The 17,104-nt window shown below is 50.8% G+C and overlaps 5 protein-coding genes across 5 annotated transcripts; 3 read left to right on the top strand and 2 right to left on the bottom strand.

Annotated features, from left to right (window-relative positions):
* Window positions 1-2,390: 2,390 nt before the first annotated feature.
* EPUS_00191 (uncharacterized protein) lies at window positions 2,391-4,874 on the top strand (the record flags this gene model as incomplete). Its single annotated transcript, XM_007789220.1, has 1 exon — window positions 2,391-4,874. The coding sequence occupies one exon, from the start codon at window positions 2,391-2,393 to the stop codon at window positions 4,872-4,874; it is 2,484 nt and encodes an 827-aa protein (XP_007787410.1).
* A 1,437-nt stretch (window positions 4,875-6,311) lies between these two features.
* EPUS_00192 (uncharacterized protein) lies at window positions 6,312-7,872 on the top strand (the record flags this gene model as incomplete). The annotated part of the gene is made up of 4 exons (XM_007789221.1): window positions 6,312-6,350; window positions 6,407-7,336; window positions 7,387-7,579; window positions 7,637-7,872. The coding sequence occupies 4 exons, from the start codon at window positions 6,312-6,314 to the stop codon at window positions 7,870-7,872; spliced, it is 1,398 nt and encodes a 465-aa protein (XP_007787411.1).
* Window positions 7,873-8,121: 249 nt separating this feature from the next.
* Window positions 8,122-9,039, bottom strand: EPUS_00193 (uncharacterized protein; the record flags this gene model as incomplete). Its single annotated transcript, XM_007789222.1, has 1 exon — window positions 8,122-9,039. One exon carries the CDS (start codon window positions 9,037-9,039, stop codon window positions 8,122-8,124), a length of 918 nt encoding a protein of 305 aa, XP_007787412.1.
* A 781-nt stretch (window positions 9,040-9,820) lies between these two features.
* EPUS_00194 (uncharacterized protein) lies at window positions 9,821-11,284 on the bottom strand (the record flags this gene model as incomplete). Its single annotated transcript, XM_007789223.1, has 1 exon — window positions 9,821-11,284. The coding sequence occupies one exon, from the start codon at window positions 11,282-11,284 to the stop codon at window positions 9,821-9,823; it is 1,464 nt and encodes a 487-aa protein (XP_007787413.1).
* Window positions 11,285-11,921: 637 nt separating this feature from the next.
* Window positions 11,922-16,394, top strand: EPUS_00195 (uncharacterized protein; the record flags this gene model as incomplete). Its single annotated transcript, XM_007789224.1, has 4 exons — window positions 11,922-12,073; window positions 12,167-14,943; window positions 15,033-15,190; window positions 15,243-16,394. The coding sequence occupies 4 exons, from the start codon at window positions 11,922-11,924 to the stop codon at window positions 16,392-16,394; spliced, it is 4,239 nt and encodes a 1,412-aa protein (XP_007787414.1).
* Between the last annotated feature and the right edge of the window lie 710 nt (window positions 16,395-17,104).

The raw sequence follows: 17,104 nt of genomic DNA on the forward strand, positions 1-17,104 counted from the left end.
TTATTTAGGCCATAATGTGGACGACTATACCTAATTGTATGTAGTATGTTATGTACGGATACTAACCTTTTCAGCAGGGGGGGGTACAAAAATTAGGCCTGTACCCGTAGTATATGTCCCTGGTTGGGAGAAAGTTACTAGTATCATGAGGATACTACCCCTTGATCCTAATTAGGACGAAAAGGGGTTTTAGCAGCCGGATCAGGTTTATCCCTTTCCTACATCACTTACTGCTTTTGTTCTGTGGCATTTGCCAGGCCTCACATCTATAAACCACCAGGAATACTAACTTAGTAACAACCCGGTCTTCTTTAATGCGCTACAGTTGCGGATAATCTTCCCATTCCTTACCGTCAATTTGTCTGATCACTTCTTCGGCATACGGCACTACGCCTGTAGCAAGGAACAACAACAGGGCGAGTCGCCCACTGTAGAGCATCCCTTGTAATGTTGTTGCATTCTTGCCAAATGGTACTTACATTGAGGGTCGCAAGGAACTTTAAGTGGTGGCGTTAAGACATATTCGAAGCTAGTGGCACAGGGCTCGTTGTAATCGCATCGCAAGAAGACGAGGCACACCCCTATCACCCGGATATACACGGTAGGTTTTCTTGTCACAGAACTTCCATCACGTCTCTTCGTGCTGCCGCAGCTATGGCTTTTCAGTGTCGGCTTCAGGTAGCCAAGGGAAGGACAAAGCCGATATTTCTCGAGTTCCTTATGCCATGGTCCCTGAATGCTGCTTGGTTAATCGGTACATCACAATCCTGTCAAAACTGCGTACGCTAACAACCTCTGATTTGCACTACCACTAGTGAGCGGTAGCTGGTGGGACCGTTCGAGGAGATATGAAGAGAAGTAAAAGACCAGGTCTATCGCAGCTTGGTTGGCCGTCTTGGGAGCGACACATTATCTGATACTCATTGAGCTAGAGGTTTCATGCTTCCGTTGAGAACAAAACTCATGAAACTTGTCGGCAGAAAAGCTGCGTCTTCGAAGTCGATGATATATATCCGACCCTCTTGGTGATCAGAAAGTTGTCCGTCGTGATATCTGAGTCATAAAGGCACAGTTGCTCGTTAGAGAAATCAACTTCGGTTTTTGATCTTCCCAACTGGAGCATCTAGCTTATGAAACTCGCAAGTACAGTGATGAGGCTGCGCATAGGCAAGCAGAGCCGGTTGAGTATGATACCTTATTGATATGGCGCTGCAACTCGTCAATAGCATCGTAGTCCTTGGGTGCGACGTTGTCTCGAAACAAGTGATGTTGAATGCATCCACCTCCAACTCGGTCAGGACGTGAATCACTGGGAACAGGTACGTGGAAAAGTTGCATGATCGCCTTGGCTAATTGGTAGTAGATTCAATTCTTCTCCTCCACCGAGGAGCCTCGTAACCAACCATGAGCCGACAGTTTCTCCATCGACATATTCCATAACAATATAGGGCTGGCCTTTGCATTGGAATGCATAATAGATTTCGGGGGCTTCACGCCGAAATTAGAGGCATTCATCATCTATCCAAATGCATCGTGCATGTAGCGCTGCGTCCGCATCTCACCTACGGTGGACGTGTAGCCGTATTTGATGTAAGCGATCGGGTTTCCCTTGGATGGGTATGGGAAGCCGTTGCAATTACCTTCCTTTTTCACGGCAGATAGCGATGACTTCGTTTGTGGTGCCTAGGTGGGATCGGCCAATGTATTCATTGCTGAGCGCCATTTTGAGAAGGCAAAGGTGTTGTTTTAGGCAACTATAAGTTTGGATGTAGGAGTGTGGAGGAATTCTGCCAATGCTGCTGAATTGGTCTGAATTTCGACCTTGAGGTTTGGCTGACCGGAGCCGTCCTCTACTTATTCGGGTCCGCCAAGGACACTTTTTAGCGGCACCGAGTGAGGCGTTGTGCTGCGCCACTTTGAGGGTCACTTGGTCGAGCGTTTGCAAAACTGAATGCTGAGCTTCTGAAATGATCGATGTTTTGCACCCTACTAGTACTACTAGTAGTAATAAGCTTTATGGTCAAACAGATCCAAGTCTTGGCATCTACTTGCCTTGAGCTGCATTGAAGCTCGGAACAGGCTGAAACTAATAACGCCGTTAGGCAGTAAAAGCTCCAGATTTTCCAGGTTACTCCAGGTTACTCCAGGCTACTCCAGGTACAAGCAAGTCAAAGCTATCAAGACTCATGCTACTTTCAATATTCGAGGATGGTGTTCTCACAAGCACAGTTGAGTGTAAGCGTGATACCCGAGGTTAAGCCGGCTTTGTAGTATGGCTGGTATTGTGCAGAAATAAAATACTCTTTCATAGTACGGTACAGACATTGAAGATTCAAGGACGGCCCGCAACCTAATACGTATGTATTGGCATTGCTTCATAGGTACCCGCAATGGCCGCTCTACCGGCAGCATCATCGTCCGCCCCACCCTCTTCACCAGGTGGATCAACCATCGAAGACCCTGACCTCGCAGACAGTGAAGAAGACCAGTCGCGCATTCGTGAAGTCTCTTCGCTAAATGGCCAAAGCAGCCCCATCTCTCGCCTTGACCATGACCATGACCACGACCACGACGGCGACTCAAACGCTACCGAGAAAGGCAACAGAAAACCGAAAATGATGCGAAAAGGCAAGGGAGGTCCACCTAAAGGATCATTTGCTTGGATTCATGAGGGACCAGAGGATGTAAACACGGAGGAGGATGAAGAAGACAGTGTGATCACAGAAGCCTACAACAGAAGACCTGGATGGAAACAGAAGAAGTCAGGCAGTCCAGGAACACGTCAAAGCACCCAAGCTACAACAGTAGGCACCAGACGGAAGGGAGATGGAACTATTGGCTCGGTCTATTCTGGTAACAAGATACGACATCTCAAAAAGGATGACGGTGTCCCGTTGTGGAGGACTGATATCCAGTATGAATTTCTGCGCTTGGTTTTCGAGGACAGGTCACCATATTTCACCCGATTGAGCGACGGCCAAGAAGGTTGCAACTTTGCTGATATCTACATTGATGCCATGGCACGAAGCAGCAAGACCAGCAAAGTACTGAAAGACAAGCTCATTAGTGATCGGACAGCGGCGCAGAATATGGCGATGATATGCTTGCTTGTCAATGTTGGAAGGATGAACACCACGCTCAACTTCTTTCCCGAAATGAGAGCCCAACTACGTACATATCACTCTATTCCTTCATTACAAGCACACCGAGACCAGAACGCATACAAGCAATTACAAGACGCGCCGCGACTGAAGTCGATCCTAAAAGGTGCTTCTGAAGATACCGAAGAGCCAAGGACCATCGAAGCCATCAAAGCACACTCCATACCACGAACCAATCCTGTCAACCTCATCTTCGTTCTGTCACAGTATGCACCCAAGATCTCCGAACTCCACTTCTTCCCACCACGGGACTTTTTCGATCTTGTCATGAAGCCCACAATTTCAAGCAAGAGTCGTGCCCAGGCATTCCTGTGGCTGATGTGGTGGTATTTACAGAGCAATTTTTCGGAGGAGGCTGCCCTCAACAACCCATTCGGCCCTGGAATCCGGGGACCAAAGGACACAATGTCAATCAAGGTACCTGAATTGGAAGAGCTGACTGAAGAAGAGGGGGCTGCGGAAAATGCGGACCCTCCTGATGAGATTGTATTTGGCGAAGAAAAGCAGCAGGAGCGGAAACGGATTCTGGAAAACGACGAACCAGACAACAAGATGCTGAAGCGTGTGAAGAAATCCACCATTGTCGATGAACTTGTGTCCGATAGCGAGCCTCGTGCATCTCTGCCACGAGCCACCTCACCAGCCATGAGAGACTCACTTGGCTTTGCTGTGCTCAATCCAGCGCACAACGCCGACCCTGCCACATCTCGACTAGGCGGCCAAGCAGATTCTCTGGAAGACGACTGGGAGCCCGTCAACCCTCACCCAGGCCGTGGCCGCTACAAGCGCATCAAGAAAGACCGTGATTCAGTGCCTGGTCCAGCCTTGACCACCTCTTCCTCCGGCCGAATCCTCATGAAAACCAGCAAAGCCCAAAACCAAGGTCCTTATGACCCCGGCACCCCAGACTCGATGCAAGCCCAACCCCCGGGCTCCGCCCATCCGATACTCCACCAATACAGCCACGGCATCGAGGGTGCTGCATCTCGCGGCGAAGCCGCCTCCGGTCCAACCGCCGGCAACCCTGCCACCACAATCACCACCACTATAGCAGCGACAACAAGTGGTGGCAGCCACCGGCGCCCGCGGCCACTCACCCAACACCAACTAGCCGTCGAAGCGAACCGTCGCCACCTCACCGAAACCCTGCTCGTCATGAAGAAGAAAGAGGTCTTCACGGCGCTGCGTGAGAAGCGGGAGCGCTCGAATTTCGTGCTTAGGGCTGCGGCACGCATTGAGAATCTACCGATGGGATATGATAGTGAGGATGAGAATAGCAGTTGGGGCATGGGTGGATTGGGACCGAATCCGGATGATGGCGAAGAGGATGATTTTGGGGAGGAGGCGGAGATGTGGATGAGTGTGGTGGCGAGGGTGAAGAAGAGGTTGGAGAGGTGGGGTGGGGATGTAGGGATCAAAGGGAGGAAGGGGCAGGTTATCAGGAGGAAGGGACTGCAGAGGAGATGGGAGCATGGTGGCGATGACGATGATGACGAGGGCGGAGAAGAACGAGAGGATGTAGATATGGATGGTACTGAGGTGGTGGAAGAAAATGGTACGTCTCGACTTCCTGGTGGTGCTGTCGGGACGGTGACTCGGGCGGCTCCTGGTCTGGATGATATTGATCAGAGCTTGTTGGCGGAGCGGAGTGATGAAGAAATGGATGATGGCGATGTGGAAGAAGAGTCGGATGAAGGATGGGGATTTGACTGAGAGAGAGAGAGAGAGGCTTCGAGCTGCTCCACTCGGCTGAGATAGGATTGATGTCCTTGAGCTCCCTAGGGAAAGTCTGGGAACATGTTGCATGGCAGGCGATAGATACAAAAACGTGGATCAGAGAACCAATTTACATTATTTGAGTCCGTGTATGCAGCGCAACCTGTGAGATCTGGAGCTTGCCCGGATGTGGAGCGATGTGATCTGTGGATATATAACTTCGTTAGGAATAGTAGCTTCTGTGCACGCTTCCGTTCAAGGTGGAGTGTAAAACTCGTGGCCGCCTCTCAGCCTAGCTAGGTATGCCGGGGGAAGTAGCAAAGAGCCCTGGCATCTTGTTCTGCTCCATCCAGGCCATCAGAGCAGCAAACCCATACATGCTACCGCGAGTCCTGATATTGTTACGCCGGCAACAAGTCATATACCGCCTACCCATCCCTCCTCTAATCCCCATCCTCCTCACGCTCCTCTCTGCTGCTGCTCCACCACCACAAATCCCATCCTTCATCAGCTTACCAACTCAAAAACGCCCTCCCCTTCAGCCTCCTCCTCGCCAGTATCTTCCTCCCAGATTTCGACTTTAATCTGGCTAAGTACCCGTGTCTCCGTTTCTGCACTCTGCGTGAGGGGTTGTATGTATTTCGTGGCGCGGCTAAGGGGGTTGAGGTCGAGAAGGCGCGTATTGTGTTTGATCCTGTTGCAGCAGGATTTGAGAGGGGGAGAGTTAGACGAGTCGAGAGAAGTGGGGAGGTCGGGAAGAGCTGTGAGAGGGGGGTGTGGAGGGGCGAGGACGGGGTTCGCGAGAGTGGAATGGACGTTGTGGTTGTGGTTGTGGTTGAGAGGTTGCGCTGGGGTAGAGAGGGGAGCAGATGGCGCGGACTCGAGGCCAGTCTGTGGGTAAGAAGATAGATTAGATTTGGTCGGTCGAGAGAACAAGGGGGGCAGTAGAAGTACCGTTGCGAAGGTCGAGTCAGGGTTCGAGAGGGCATGGTGTCGAAAATGCATCGGATCATGCGCCCGCAGATACGACACATGGTGTTGTAGATCAATGGAGTCGTTTATCTTCCTTCCGAGGTCGATTTGGGCTGTTAGGCGCTCGCGCAGTTGAATGACACAAAAACCAAATGCTTGAATGCAATCGTCAATCGTCGATGATGGAGTGAAGTGCCTGGTCGGTCATTCGAAACTTGATGGACTTGGAGGCCATAGTTTGGGCACGGCTTGGCTTGTTTGGCCTGTTTACGTGCACCCAGCTGCTGGTGGTAGAAATTCATAAGTGATGGCCGTAATGAACATGTATTGTGCCGGCTGGAGAGGTCAATACTTCTGCTCTCTGACCCCAGACCCTGCATACATTAAGTAGGTGTCCTTTTCCTACAATCCAGGTCTATTCCTCTCAACTCGCAAAACATATCAGAACCTCTGTGCGAAGTCATGGCTTCCCTTTTGCAGAGTCTGTCGGACTTCCCAAGAGTAAGCAACAATCCTCGTACGAGTATCGTCAGAACACCTTGCTAATCCCAAGGCAGCGCCTGGCAACTTTCCTCGACAGACCAGGCTTCCCATGGAAAGGGTTCATTCTCGGCTTCTCCTTCGCCCAATTCGCATTCGAAGGGTTCTTGTCGCTGCGCCAGTACCAAGTGCTCCAACACAAGAAACCGCCGCGAGCGCTTGAAGATGAAGTGACACAAGATGTCTTCGACAAGAGCCAGGCGTATGGGCGTGCCAAAGCAAAGTTCGGAGCTGTCTCCAATTTCATCTCCTTGGTGGAGAACACGGCAATCATCTACTACGACTTCCTACCGAGATTATGGGGTGTCACTGGGTTATGGCTTGGTCGCTTTGCGCCAGCGCGGTTCTCCGGCGAGATCTCCCATACGCTGATCTTCTTCTTCACGTTTAACCTCATCACGACCATTGTGAACCTGCCTACCTCCTACTATAGCACGTTTGTTCTCGAGGAGAAGTTCGGCTTTAACAAGTCCACCGTCAAGCTATGGGTGACGGATATGCTGAAATCACAAGCTCTGATGGTTGTTCTGGGCTCGCCGCTTCTATCTGCGTTTTTGAAGATCATCCAATCGACCGGGACCAAGTTCTTCTACTACCTGTGGCTCTTTGGCATAGCGGTCCAGCTCTTCGCCATCACCATCTATCCCATCTTCATCTTACCTCTCTTCAACAAGCTTTCGCCGCTGCAACCGGGTGAGCTTAAGACTGGGGTGGAGGCTCTGGCTCAGAAGTTAAATTTTCCACTCAAAGAAATGTATGTAATCGACGGAAGCAAAAGGAGTGCGCATTCGAACGCGTACTTCTACGGCTTGCCATGGAAGAAGCACATTGTCATCTATGACACATTGATCGAGAAAAGTGAGACGCAAGAGGTAGTAGCTGTTCTTGGTCATGAGCTGGGTCATTGGAGTCTAAGCCACACAACAAAGCTCTTCGGCATCGCCCAGGTACGCAGCTGACCATTTTACCGCTTTCCTTGGCTGACGCTCCAGTACAGTTCCACATGTTCTATATCTTCGCGCTCTTCTCGATCTTCATTGACAATCGTTCCCTGTACCAAGCCTTTGGTTTCCACAAAGAACACCCCATCATCATTGGTTTCATCCTCTTCTCCGACGCCCTCGCACCAATGGACACAGTGGTAAAACTGCTGATGAACATCTTGAGCCGCAAGTTCGAATTCGAGGCTGGTAAGCGTCCTCAGTTATCTGCTTCAAGACACCAGGCTGACACACTCTGATCGATAGACGAATTCGCCATGAAGCTGGGCTACACCACCGAGCTCGCCAAGTCGCTGATCAAGCTCCAGATCCAAAATTTGAGCACCATGGATGCCGATTGGATGTATGCAAGCTATCACTACTCTCACCCGATTTTGTCGGAAAGGCTGGGTGCATTGGGCTGGGCGAGCGCGAAGAAGGGAAGTGTGAGCAAGTCGGTGGATGAGCAGAAGCCGTTGAAGACTGCGGATCGGGAGTTGTAGGTAGATCTAAAAGCGTGATTCTGGGCATCTAGATGTTTATAGAGGAGCAATATGAGTGGATATTGGGTCTAGTATCTTCCAGTTTCGTATTCTTCGATGCTCGATGTGCCGTCTGGAGGCCATCACGGTGCACAGCAGGTTACGGCATAAGTGATTGGGAGTAGACTGAGCCTGCGCTGCTGATATTTGGTGACGAGATCCTCCAGTGATTTCGCCCTAATATCATGGTTGTCCCTCGGCCTGAGACTTCTATTTCGCCTTCTTGCGACGGAATGATGCCTCTATGGCTTTGTCATTGCCATTCCCCAATTTCGACGTCAGTTTCGACCGCTCCTTCGGCTTTCTTGTAGTTGCTGTCTTCTTCTCGTTGTCCGATCTGATCTTCTTGAGCCTTTTCCTCTCCTCTTTCTCCATCTCAGTTAACGGTCGATCTCGCACCATCGGGGGCTGGTTCCTCTCCTGGTTTTCTGGATGTGCATCGACCATCGCGCCTGGCCTTGTGACCTCCACCGCGCTACCTCCGTCCTCTAGCTCATCTGGCATCGTAACCATCTGCCCAGTGTCCCAGTCCATAATCTCCTCCCCCTTCCCTTCGACATCCGCGCTCCCCGCTGCAGGATCCCTCTGCGCATTATTCAAGTCCACATCCCCATCATCCTGCGCCAGTTCGAAATCCTCGCGGTCCTGCCAGCCCTGGCCGGTCGCAGCAGCAGCCGCCTGCGCCTGTTCCGCATCCGCGTGCTGCGCCGTCAGAACAGCGTCGACGTCTTCATCGGCAGTGGAGACAACTTTTGCACTGCCGGCCCTGACTGGCGGCGGAACGTCTGAATCTCGATTCTGCCATTTGCGCTTCTTCGCCCCGCTATCTCTATCCCCGGTGGCCCTTCGATTGCCGAAGCCGCCGGCTTCTAGATCCTCAACGCCAAGGTTGACGCCCTCAAGGCCGAGCTTGATGCGGTTTAGGTGATGGAGGGTTAGATTCGGGTTTCCAGCAGACGAGTTTGATTCCGGGCCACGTTCGGAGAGGATGCTGTCAGGGCGGTAGGCCGGGTCGAGGTTGGCGAGTTGAAGGAAGGTGCTTAGCATGGTATGGGCGGTGGTAACGTCGAGAGGTTGCGGCGCGGATGGGTGGTGAACGAAGGGGGGATAGGCGCTGAATGAAGCCATTGGAAAGTCGTGTATGGCTGAAATCTGTGTAGATGTGAAACTCAGCGGTGTTTCATTCTGCCAACCTACATAGCTTTACAGGAGCTAGCAGTGGGTCTTGGTGGTGTGCCGACTTGCGGAGGACAGCGGAGGGTGACCAGGCCCATTCGTTCTACAGTACTAGGTCAAAAGTCTCCGTTCAACCCCACTTTTGCATCAAAAGACATACTTTTCAACTCAAACTAACTATTTTTCCTAGGTAATAAACTATTTAAAAAATATTATTAGGTTGTTCTAAAATAGTAAAAAATAAATTATATATAAAAACTTTTTATCTGGATACCATGTAGAAGAGAGAGATAGGAGATAAAGTAGATCCAAAAATTTTAGAGAAATTTTTTGGTGGGGTTGTCATACAAATTTTATTAAAAATAAAATATAATAACTTGATCATTAACTAACTCTTGACTAAGTAGATTAATAATTAAATAATATATAAGAAAAAGTTTTATCTATCAAATTTCTACCTAGATATAAAATTTCAAGTAGTCATGAGCTGTTTTGGTCAAGAAATAGATATTTCAAAGAAACCACTTTACGCGTAAAACACGAGATCAACGGAGACTTTTGACCGGGTACTGTAAGTTAGAGACTTTTGTGGTCATGCCGAGGATAACCGCGACCTAGGTTAACCGCGACCTAGGTGGTGTAGGAGTAAAATTATGTTATGCGAGCACCAAAGGACACCACCTAGAACACAGTCCGTCTACCAGGGGCCACACAAAGAACAAGGCCATTATTGTTATTGCCGGCTATCATCGTCACTAGAGTCATCGACGCTTGCTGCATCTGTCAAACCCTCAAATTCAGACAGTCCTTCATCGTCTTCTCGGTTGACCATTACGAAAGCCTTCAGGCAAGTGATGCGGCTGCCGGTCTCATAGGTGCCAATGAGATTTCCAACAGGGATAGCTGTGGTCACATCCTTGGCCTTCTCTTTCGCCGAGAAGAAGTTTCTGGAGCGCATCATCCATATCCGAATGGATCCATCGCTCCCGGCTGTCACGGCCAGAAGCCCGGACCATGTGCCGGCTGACAATGGCATAGATAAAATCTCAAAATCTTTGATGCGTCCGGAGAAACCATGATTTCTGCCATCTAATTGTGCAAGACAGAGACTGTCCGGCAAAGGAGACACCCCTGGCGCACCCTTCTCTTCCTTGCTCGTTTGGTCAGTAGAATAGAATAGTAACTTCCCACTTTCCGTAGAGACGACGAGAACCACCGTCTCACAGCCTTCGTTGTCTGCAATGGTCAGATATCGCATCTGGTGTAGCTTCGTCAACGGCCGCGGGAGTATCCTGCTCTTAGGTTTCGAGTCTGCCCCAAACACGACTACTCCTCTTTCGAAAGCAACAGCAAACTCTTCCCCATGGGGGTTCCACGCTATCCTCCTTCCTTCTCCACTGCTATACTTCCCTTCTTGTACGCTCTGCAGCGTTTCTCGGGCAAAGTTGAGGACTCCAGCTTTCTTCCCTGTGATCAGGTTCCACAGCCTCATGCATCTCTCGCCTTTGCCCACGCTCAGCATAAGCTTCATGCTAGAATGGATGGCAAAGTCGTTAACACCCACTGGAGCAGCACCGGGGGGAGCAGTGTCACCACTTGGTCTACCCTGTACCTTCGGGTGGGGCGCTTTGATGGTTGAGATGACTGATAAGTCGTTGATTCTCGAAATCGTGATGGTGTTGTCTTCTGCAGCGGACAACAATTTTGATCGGGTTGGGAAGTGTAGAGATGTGATGCTTGAAGAGTGATGCATCAACGATCCTAATTCTCGATTCCGTGGATTCTCTGAGATCTTGTTGCCGCCTAGAGACGGCATAGGAGCCATCTTCTCGTCCTCATGCGGTGGAACTGCCGATAGGCTATAGACATTGACACGCTCATCTGTGCCACCACTAGCCAGGAGAATGCTTGGAGTTTGGGTTGACGATGGTTGTGAAATAGAAGAGAGCGCCAGACAGCGGATGGCGGAAGCATGTGCATTAAACAAGAAGGTGTCTGCAAATTGTACCGAAGGGGAAGTCGAGCCCTGTGACGGGCTATCAGAAATGGTGGCTGTGATTCCATGCAGAACTCGTTCATAAGATCCAGTGATGATCTGAAGTGAGATACTGGGGTCTCCTGCAGGCTCAATTCTCTTATACTCGTTTGCTCCATCAGCAGAGACAATCTCCTCCGTCTCCCTCTTGCGCTTGGCCATTCCGTGGAGCTGCTTGAAGTGGATTCAGGGCTGCACCTCTTTGCTCTTTGCAGATACGAGGCTTTGAGTACAAACCTCGCCTATCAGCACAGACAGCTCCTCACTGCTACCTCATGAAAATGATTAGCAAATAAACCCCAGTCTGCTCTGCAGTGTCAATAGACCATTTTCTCATCACCGACAAAAAGAGTTCCATATCTGGTTCACATTTTTGTAATAGGGTGTAAGGGAGATGTTCCCGGGGCGCGCTAGCTAAAAGCTGCGCCGGAGAATTACTGTTCAGAATTGGGTGTGGTGCAGGAGGTGCAAGTAAACTCCTCCTCTCCAACTCCAGCGAAGTGCGGATAGAGCACTGTAGCGACCGTGTTGCCCAAATTCCACAGGGCAGATTCCAGTGCCCATTATTCAACCACCCACCATCTCATAATTCACATGCAGCGACTCAATCATCTTTGCATATCACAAGCTTATATATCTCGATTTTTAGGCGCGTCAATCGCTGGTCGGGCTCCTTCGATGAATCTGGCCAAGGCTAGCGATGCTTCGAGAGAAAAAAGATGAGCTCTCGTACGAAATAATTCTGTCTGAGCGACTCAAATTGCTCACAGTGATGGCTTTGACCAGCTGACAAAATCTCATGAGTTTTAGACGTCTGTTGTTGTCGCGGAAGCGAAAGTTGTCCGAGCTATACTATGCGACCGTGAGTTGGGGGGATCTCGAAACGACTGTCCACAATCCACAATACCAAGAGAAGGAAAGACTGTTCCTTGATGCAAATGACATTCAAAAGTATGGTTACCACTACCTCTGTTCTACAGGGCCTTTCAGCAATTATATGGCTATGCATTCGAGAGGGCGTTTCGCTGACTACTGAATGTGCAGAGGCCGCTTCTTTGACGTCTCAACCCTACCACCACGACCTCGTCATTTTCGACCACCTTTGTCAGAAACCATCCTCCAAACATCCCAAATTCCTCATAATATCCAGGCTACCCATTCGTACAGTTCAAGTTCTGCGCCACATCCATCCAGCGGTGCACCTTCGCCGAAAAGGGTTCCCAGTCCAGCAGTTCCATTAGCCCCGCCCGTCCATGTCCAGGAAAGCAAGGATGTCGAGGCGGATGGTGAGGACGCTGGCACAAAGGAGGCGCCATCAGATGTCACAGTAAGCGGGAGGAGCAGCGAGGTCAAATCCACACCTTACGAGCTGGAACAGCAAAATCAGAAAACAATTGGCCCTGCCGGCTCTTCACAGCAGCAAGGCGGTCAAGGACTACAACATGCTGAGGACACTTCAGAAACCACGACTGGCCCGCCCGAGGTAGAGCCAGGTGGTGAGCTGCGTCCGGGCCCGTCGTTTCAGCAGGTCATTCGTGAGGAAACCGGAAGACAGCCAAGTCCGCTTGTCCTTGCACCTATCTCTACGAATGCCGACCCACAATCCTCTCCAGCCTCGACTAATGGTGCCGGGTCTTCTAACGCACCCGATGTTGCGGCAGGCTCGCCGACTACCCGTCCTGGTGACGAACACGGCCCAGAGGAGCTGAGGAATCTTGATCATGACCCATTGAGAGGGGACGCGTTAGACGCAAGCAAGTCAACAGACAAGAAACCCTCAGCACACCTAGATGCAGAGCTGCCGCATAATGCCAAACCTATGCAACCCCCAACTGACGTTAGCCATGATTCAATATTCCGACCGAGGCCGAATTCCGTGCTTGGAGGTCAAGGTACACCTGGCATAGCAGCCACAGCCACTGGCAAGCCTAGTATGCGGATTGATACTCAGAATGTTGCCTCATCCCATAATCGACCCAGAGACATTAACCAATCGAACGAAAGTCCCATGTCCTTGAATAATGCTTTCACGCCGCGAAGAGTTCCTAGCTCAGCCTCAGCCTCCGGTGGCCAATCACCACCTGGTAGAATCACTCGTATATCATCTGGAACGATACGACATAGATCGGTATCAGAGATTCTTGGGGAGAGACCGAAACCACCGTCGCCAGCTGCTGACAAACCCTCCAACCACAACCCAGGTTCTGCATCTGTGCGGGAAGCTTTCGAAGCCTCGACACTTCAAAGCCGTCTAACAGATCGTAAAGAGCGAGAAAAGGATCGCAGCAAACTGTCAACAGTTGTCTTTGCCAAGCAGCAGCATGCTCTCGAGTCTGCCCCCTCTACTGAACTCTTGCGCAAGGTATCTGGCGAGATTACACCATATGCCCAGGAAGAACGGGACTACCTGCATACTTTGTTCGAGTCAAAAGCGTATTCGCCGCCGCGTGGTCAGTCACTAAACACGTTGTTGCAATCAGCACATAAGACGTTATCAACGGCAGATTATCTTATTGATTATCAAGAGCAGATGAATTGTCGAACCTTGAAGCGTATCTATCAGTTGCAAAGCGCCAACCGATGGCCGCTCCGCCAGATGGAGCGTGCTCCGGAGCCTGTTAGACCAACCTCTCACTGGGACTTCCTGTTGGACCATGCAAAGTGGATGCGGACAGACTTCAAGGAGGAGAGGAAATGGAAAATCGCTGCAGCACGGGGCGTTGCAGAATGGTGTGCAGAATGGGTAGGAAGCAGTCCACGAAGACGACAGCAACTACAGATCAGAGTGCGACCACATCACTCCCTGTCAAACCTCGAGAAAGACTTCAATGTTCAGATGGAAGACCACTTTGAGGCTTCAGCCTCTCCAGTGCTGCAAACTCCGGATCTTGTTCCATCGGCAGAGAATGACTCAATTTCTGATGGGTACGTGGACGATATAATGGATCTGAGACTTTCTTCGGCACCCGCAGCTATTTTTTCCTTAGGCGCTTCCGATTTCATTTTCCCAATGAGCCAGACCCCGGCTACGGATAAGCTCCTTAGCGAATTACCATTCTATGAGCCGGCTCGAATTGGGCTCGACTTATCGCAATCGGACCTTGCTGAACGCTCTGATGCCAAATGGAAGACGGATATCATTCCCATTTCAAGATTTGCCACAGAGAAGATCCGCTATCGCCCCCCCAAAGCTCCGTCAAAACGCAGCCGTTATGACTACGAAGAAGAGGAATACGCGTCCAGAGACTCACAGCCACTGCCTCCAGAACAGACGAATGTTGCCTTGTTTATGCCAGAGAATAAGCATATCCGCGATCGGATACATCCTGGACATTCTTTCAGACCTCCTTCCGAATACCAAATGCCTGCACAAGCTTTCTTTGAATCGAGGGCCTCTTCTCAATGGACACAAATTGAAGACGATGAGCTTCGGAAACTCGTCAAAGACTACTCCTATAATTGGTCCCTCATCTCCAGCTGTCTATCTACGAGATTACCCTTCCATTCAGGGGCGGATCGACGAACACCGTGGGAGTGCTTTGAGAGATGGATCAATCTGGAAGGGTTACCAGCAGACATGTCAAAGACACCATATTTCCGAGCCTATCATTCTCGTATCGAAGCTGCGGGCAGGCATGTTATTGCTCAGCAGGAGGCTGCACAACGTCAGATTGGTGGGAACCCAGCTTTGACGGCCAGAAAGCGGACTACACAGCCCATTAGGGTAGAGCGCAAGAAGAATCAGAGACACCTAGCAATGTTAGACGCAATGAGGAAGCTGGCAAAGAAGAGGGAGACCGCGCTTCAGAAGCAACAGCATGGTAAGACATCGGGCGACCCGCCACCTTTAAGTTATTTGCATTATCACCCGTTCGTACTTCCCCCAGGCTCCTTTGCTAACGGTTCACAGCTGCAGATCTGGCTGCCATGCGAAAGGCTAATGAAGCGGATCGACCACGTCCTCCCTATTCTACTCCTGCTGAGTTCTCCCGTCTAAAACATGAGCGCGAGGTCAAGTTGGCAGAAAGGCAAGAAATCTATCGATTGCAGGTTCTTGCCCAGCAAAAGGTACAAAAGCTTCTCCCAAGCTGTAACTTCTGATGCTTATGCCACGTATCAGGCTGCCATGCAACAGCGCACAGCCCAAATGAATCAAGCCAACGGTCTGCCAAATGGTAGTGCTCGTTCCAGCTCTGGTCTGGCAAATGGCGGGCTAGCTGGTCCATCAAATTCTGGTATGTCGAGCGGACTCCCTAGTGCGATTGGCTCTTCCCACCAGCCTAGACCACAGCCTGGTCTGCAAGGCCTGCCCAATGGCGGCCCTTCAAATGGTACTTTCCCAGCCAATATGCTGGGTCCCAAGGGTCTTACTCAAGGTCAAATGCAAGCTGGGTTGGCGTCCGGACGTAGTCTGGGAAATTCTCCTGAGCATATGCGCGTCTTGTATGAAGCCACTCGGCTTCAACAGCAACAGCAGATGATGCTCGCTACGCGCCAACATCAGCAACAAGGGTCAAATGGTTCAACAGGCCAACGCTCATCGCCGAACATGTCGAATGCGGGGATTGCCGGTGCGAATGGCAATCCGAACAGTCCAGCATTCCTGGCCACCATGGTTGCCAGCAACGGTGTTCCTTCACCCTCAATGCCAGGTAGCCACGCTAATGGTGTTGGGAACGCCGGGTCTCCGCGACTTGCAAACGGGCACCCTCTTTCTTCCGGTGTGATGCCTGCAATCTCTCAGCTTGCCGCGGGTATTCAACGTCAGAACCCTGAAATGGCGGCTGAAGATGTCCAGCGCCTTGCCACATCGCAACTCAATGCGTATCGACAACATGCAGCTCAAAATGCGTCCCAGAAATCGATGAACCAGGCAGCTCTAAACGCCGCAGCCGGCGCTGCCAACGCAAGTGCCCATGCCGCCAATGCAAGCACATATAGCCGGCAAGGAATGATGACGAATGAACATGTGCAGGCATACAATGCCCAGCTTCGACACCAGCAAGCAGCTCAAAGAGCCAACGGAGGCTATGGTAATGCTAGTCTGAGCGCTGGTTTCGGGATGAACGTGAACGGTAATATGGGCGGTTTGGGAGGTATGGCAGGTTTCACAGGTTCACCAGTGCTCAACATGGCGAGACCTGTTAGCAACCACACCGCTCAAGGTCAGCTCAGCCGAAGTGCAACCCCGAGAGATCAACGTGGTAGCAGCAGCGGTGTGATGGCTCAAGGCAGTCCTGCAAGAGGGCCCCAGGGACAGATGCAATCTTGACCCGCTGATAGAGTTGCTTTGTAAGCTCGAGTAGCCTTCTTGTACATATACACTCGAGGAACAACAAGGGGTGTTGCCCCTTGGTCGGACTTTAAGAGATGTCTGATTGGTGTTGGGAAAGCACTTGATCCAGCATATTTTCTGCCATCATTACTACGTTACGTAGTATTCCTGATGTCGGGAAACTCTTCAAATACCCCGCAGTCTTAGCTGGGACTGCGTCGGAGATCGGCAGCATTTCCCTCCGTGCCGAACAGCATTTTTGCTGCCTAGCCGGCACGCCGCTTCCGCACTTCACATTCAATTGTGATTGATAATATTCCCTAATGTCCACCGCTTACCTGATCTTCTCATGGCATGGCAGGCCACCACTAAGTGTAGCTTGTTGAGATTTGACTTATATCCTGACCGCTAAATGTATGCTGAACACGGCAGAGATAAGATGGATTATGGCTATCCAGTGGAGGAAGGCTGCATCGCCGTTATCTGCCAAAACTGGTAAGTGAAGAATCCAAGCGTTGTGCTTCTACAGAATCATGGTCCGTCCGGACCAATTGCCCGGGCCCGGGATTTTAGTGCTGATCTAGGCTGGCGGAAGGCCGAAGGGTGATTGTTCATCAAGTCTGGTTAAGTCATCGAGTAATGCATATTTCACCCACCTTGTCCGCCACTTCGATTCCTCTTTCCTCGAGATGCATTCTTTTGCCACG

This window comes from Endocarpon pusillum (genome assembly GCF_000464535.1).
Source record: "Endocarpon pusillum Z07020 unplaced genomic scaffold C734253, whole genome shotgun sequence".
Lineage (NCBI taxonomy): Eukaryota > Fungi > Ascomycota > Eurotiomycetes > Verrucariales > Verrucariaceae > Endocarpon > Endocarpon pusillum.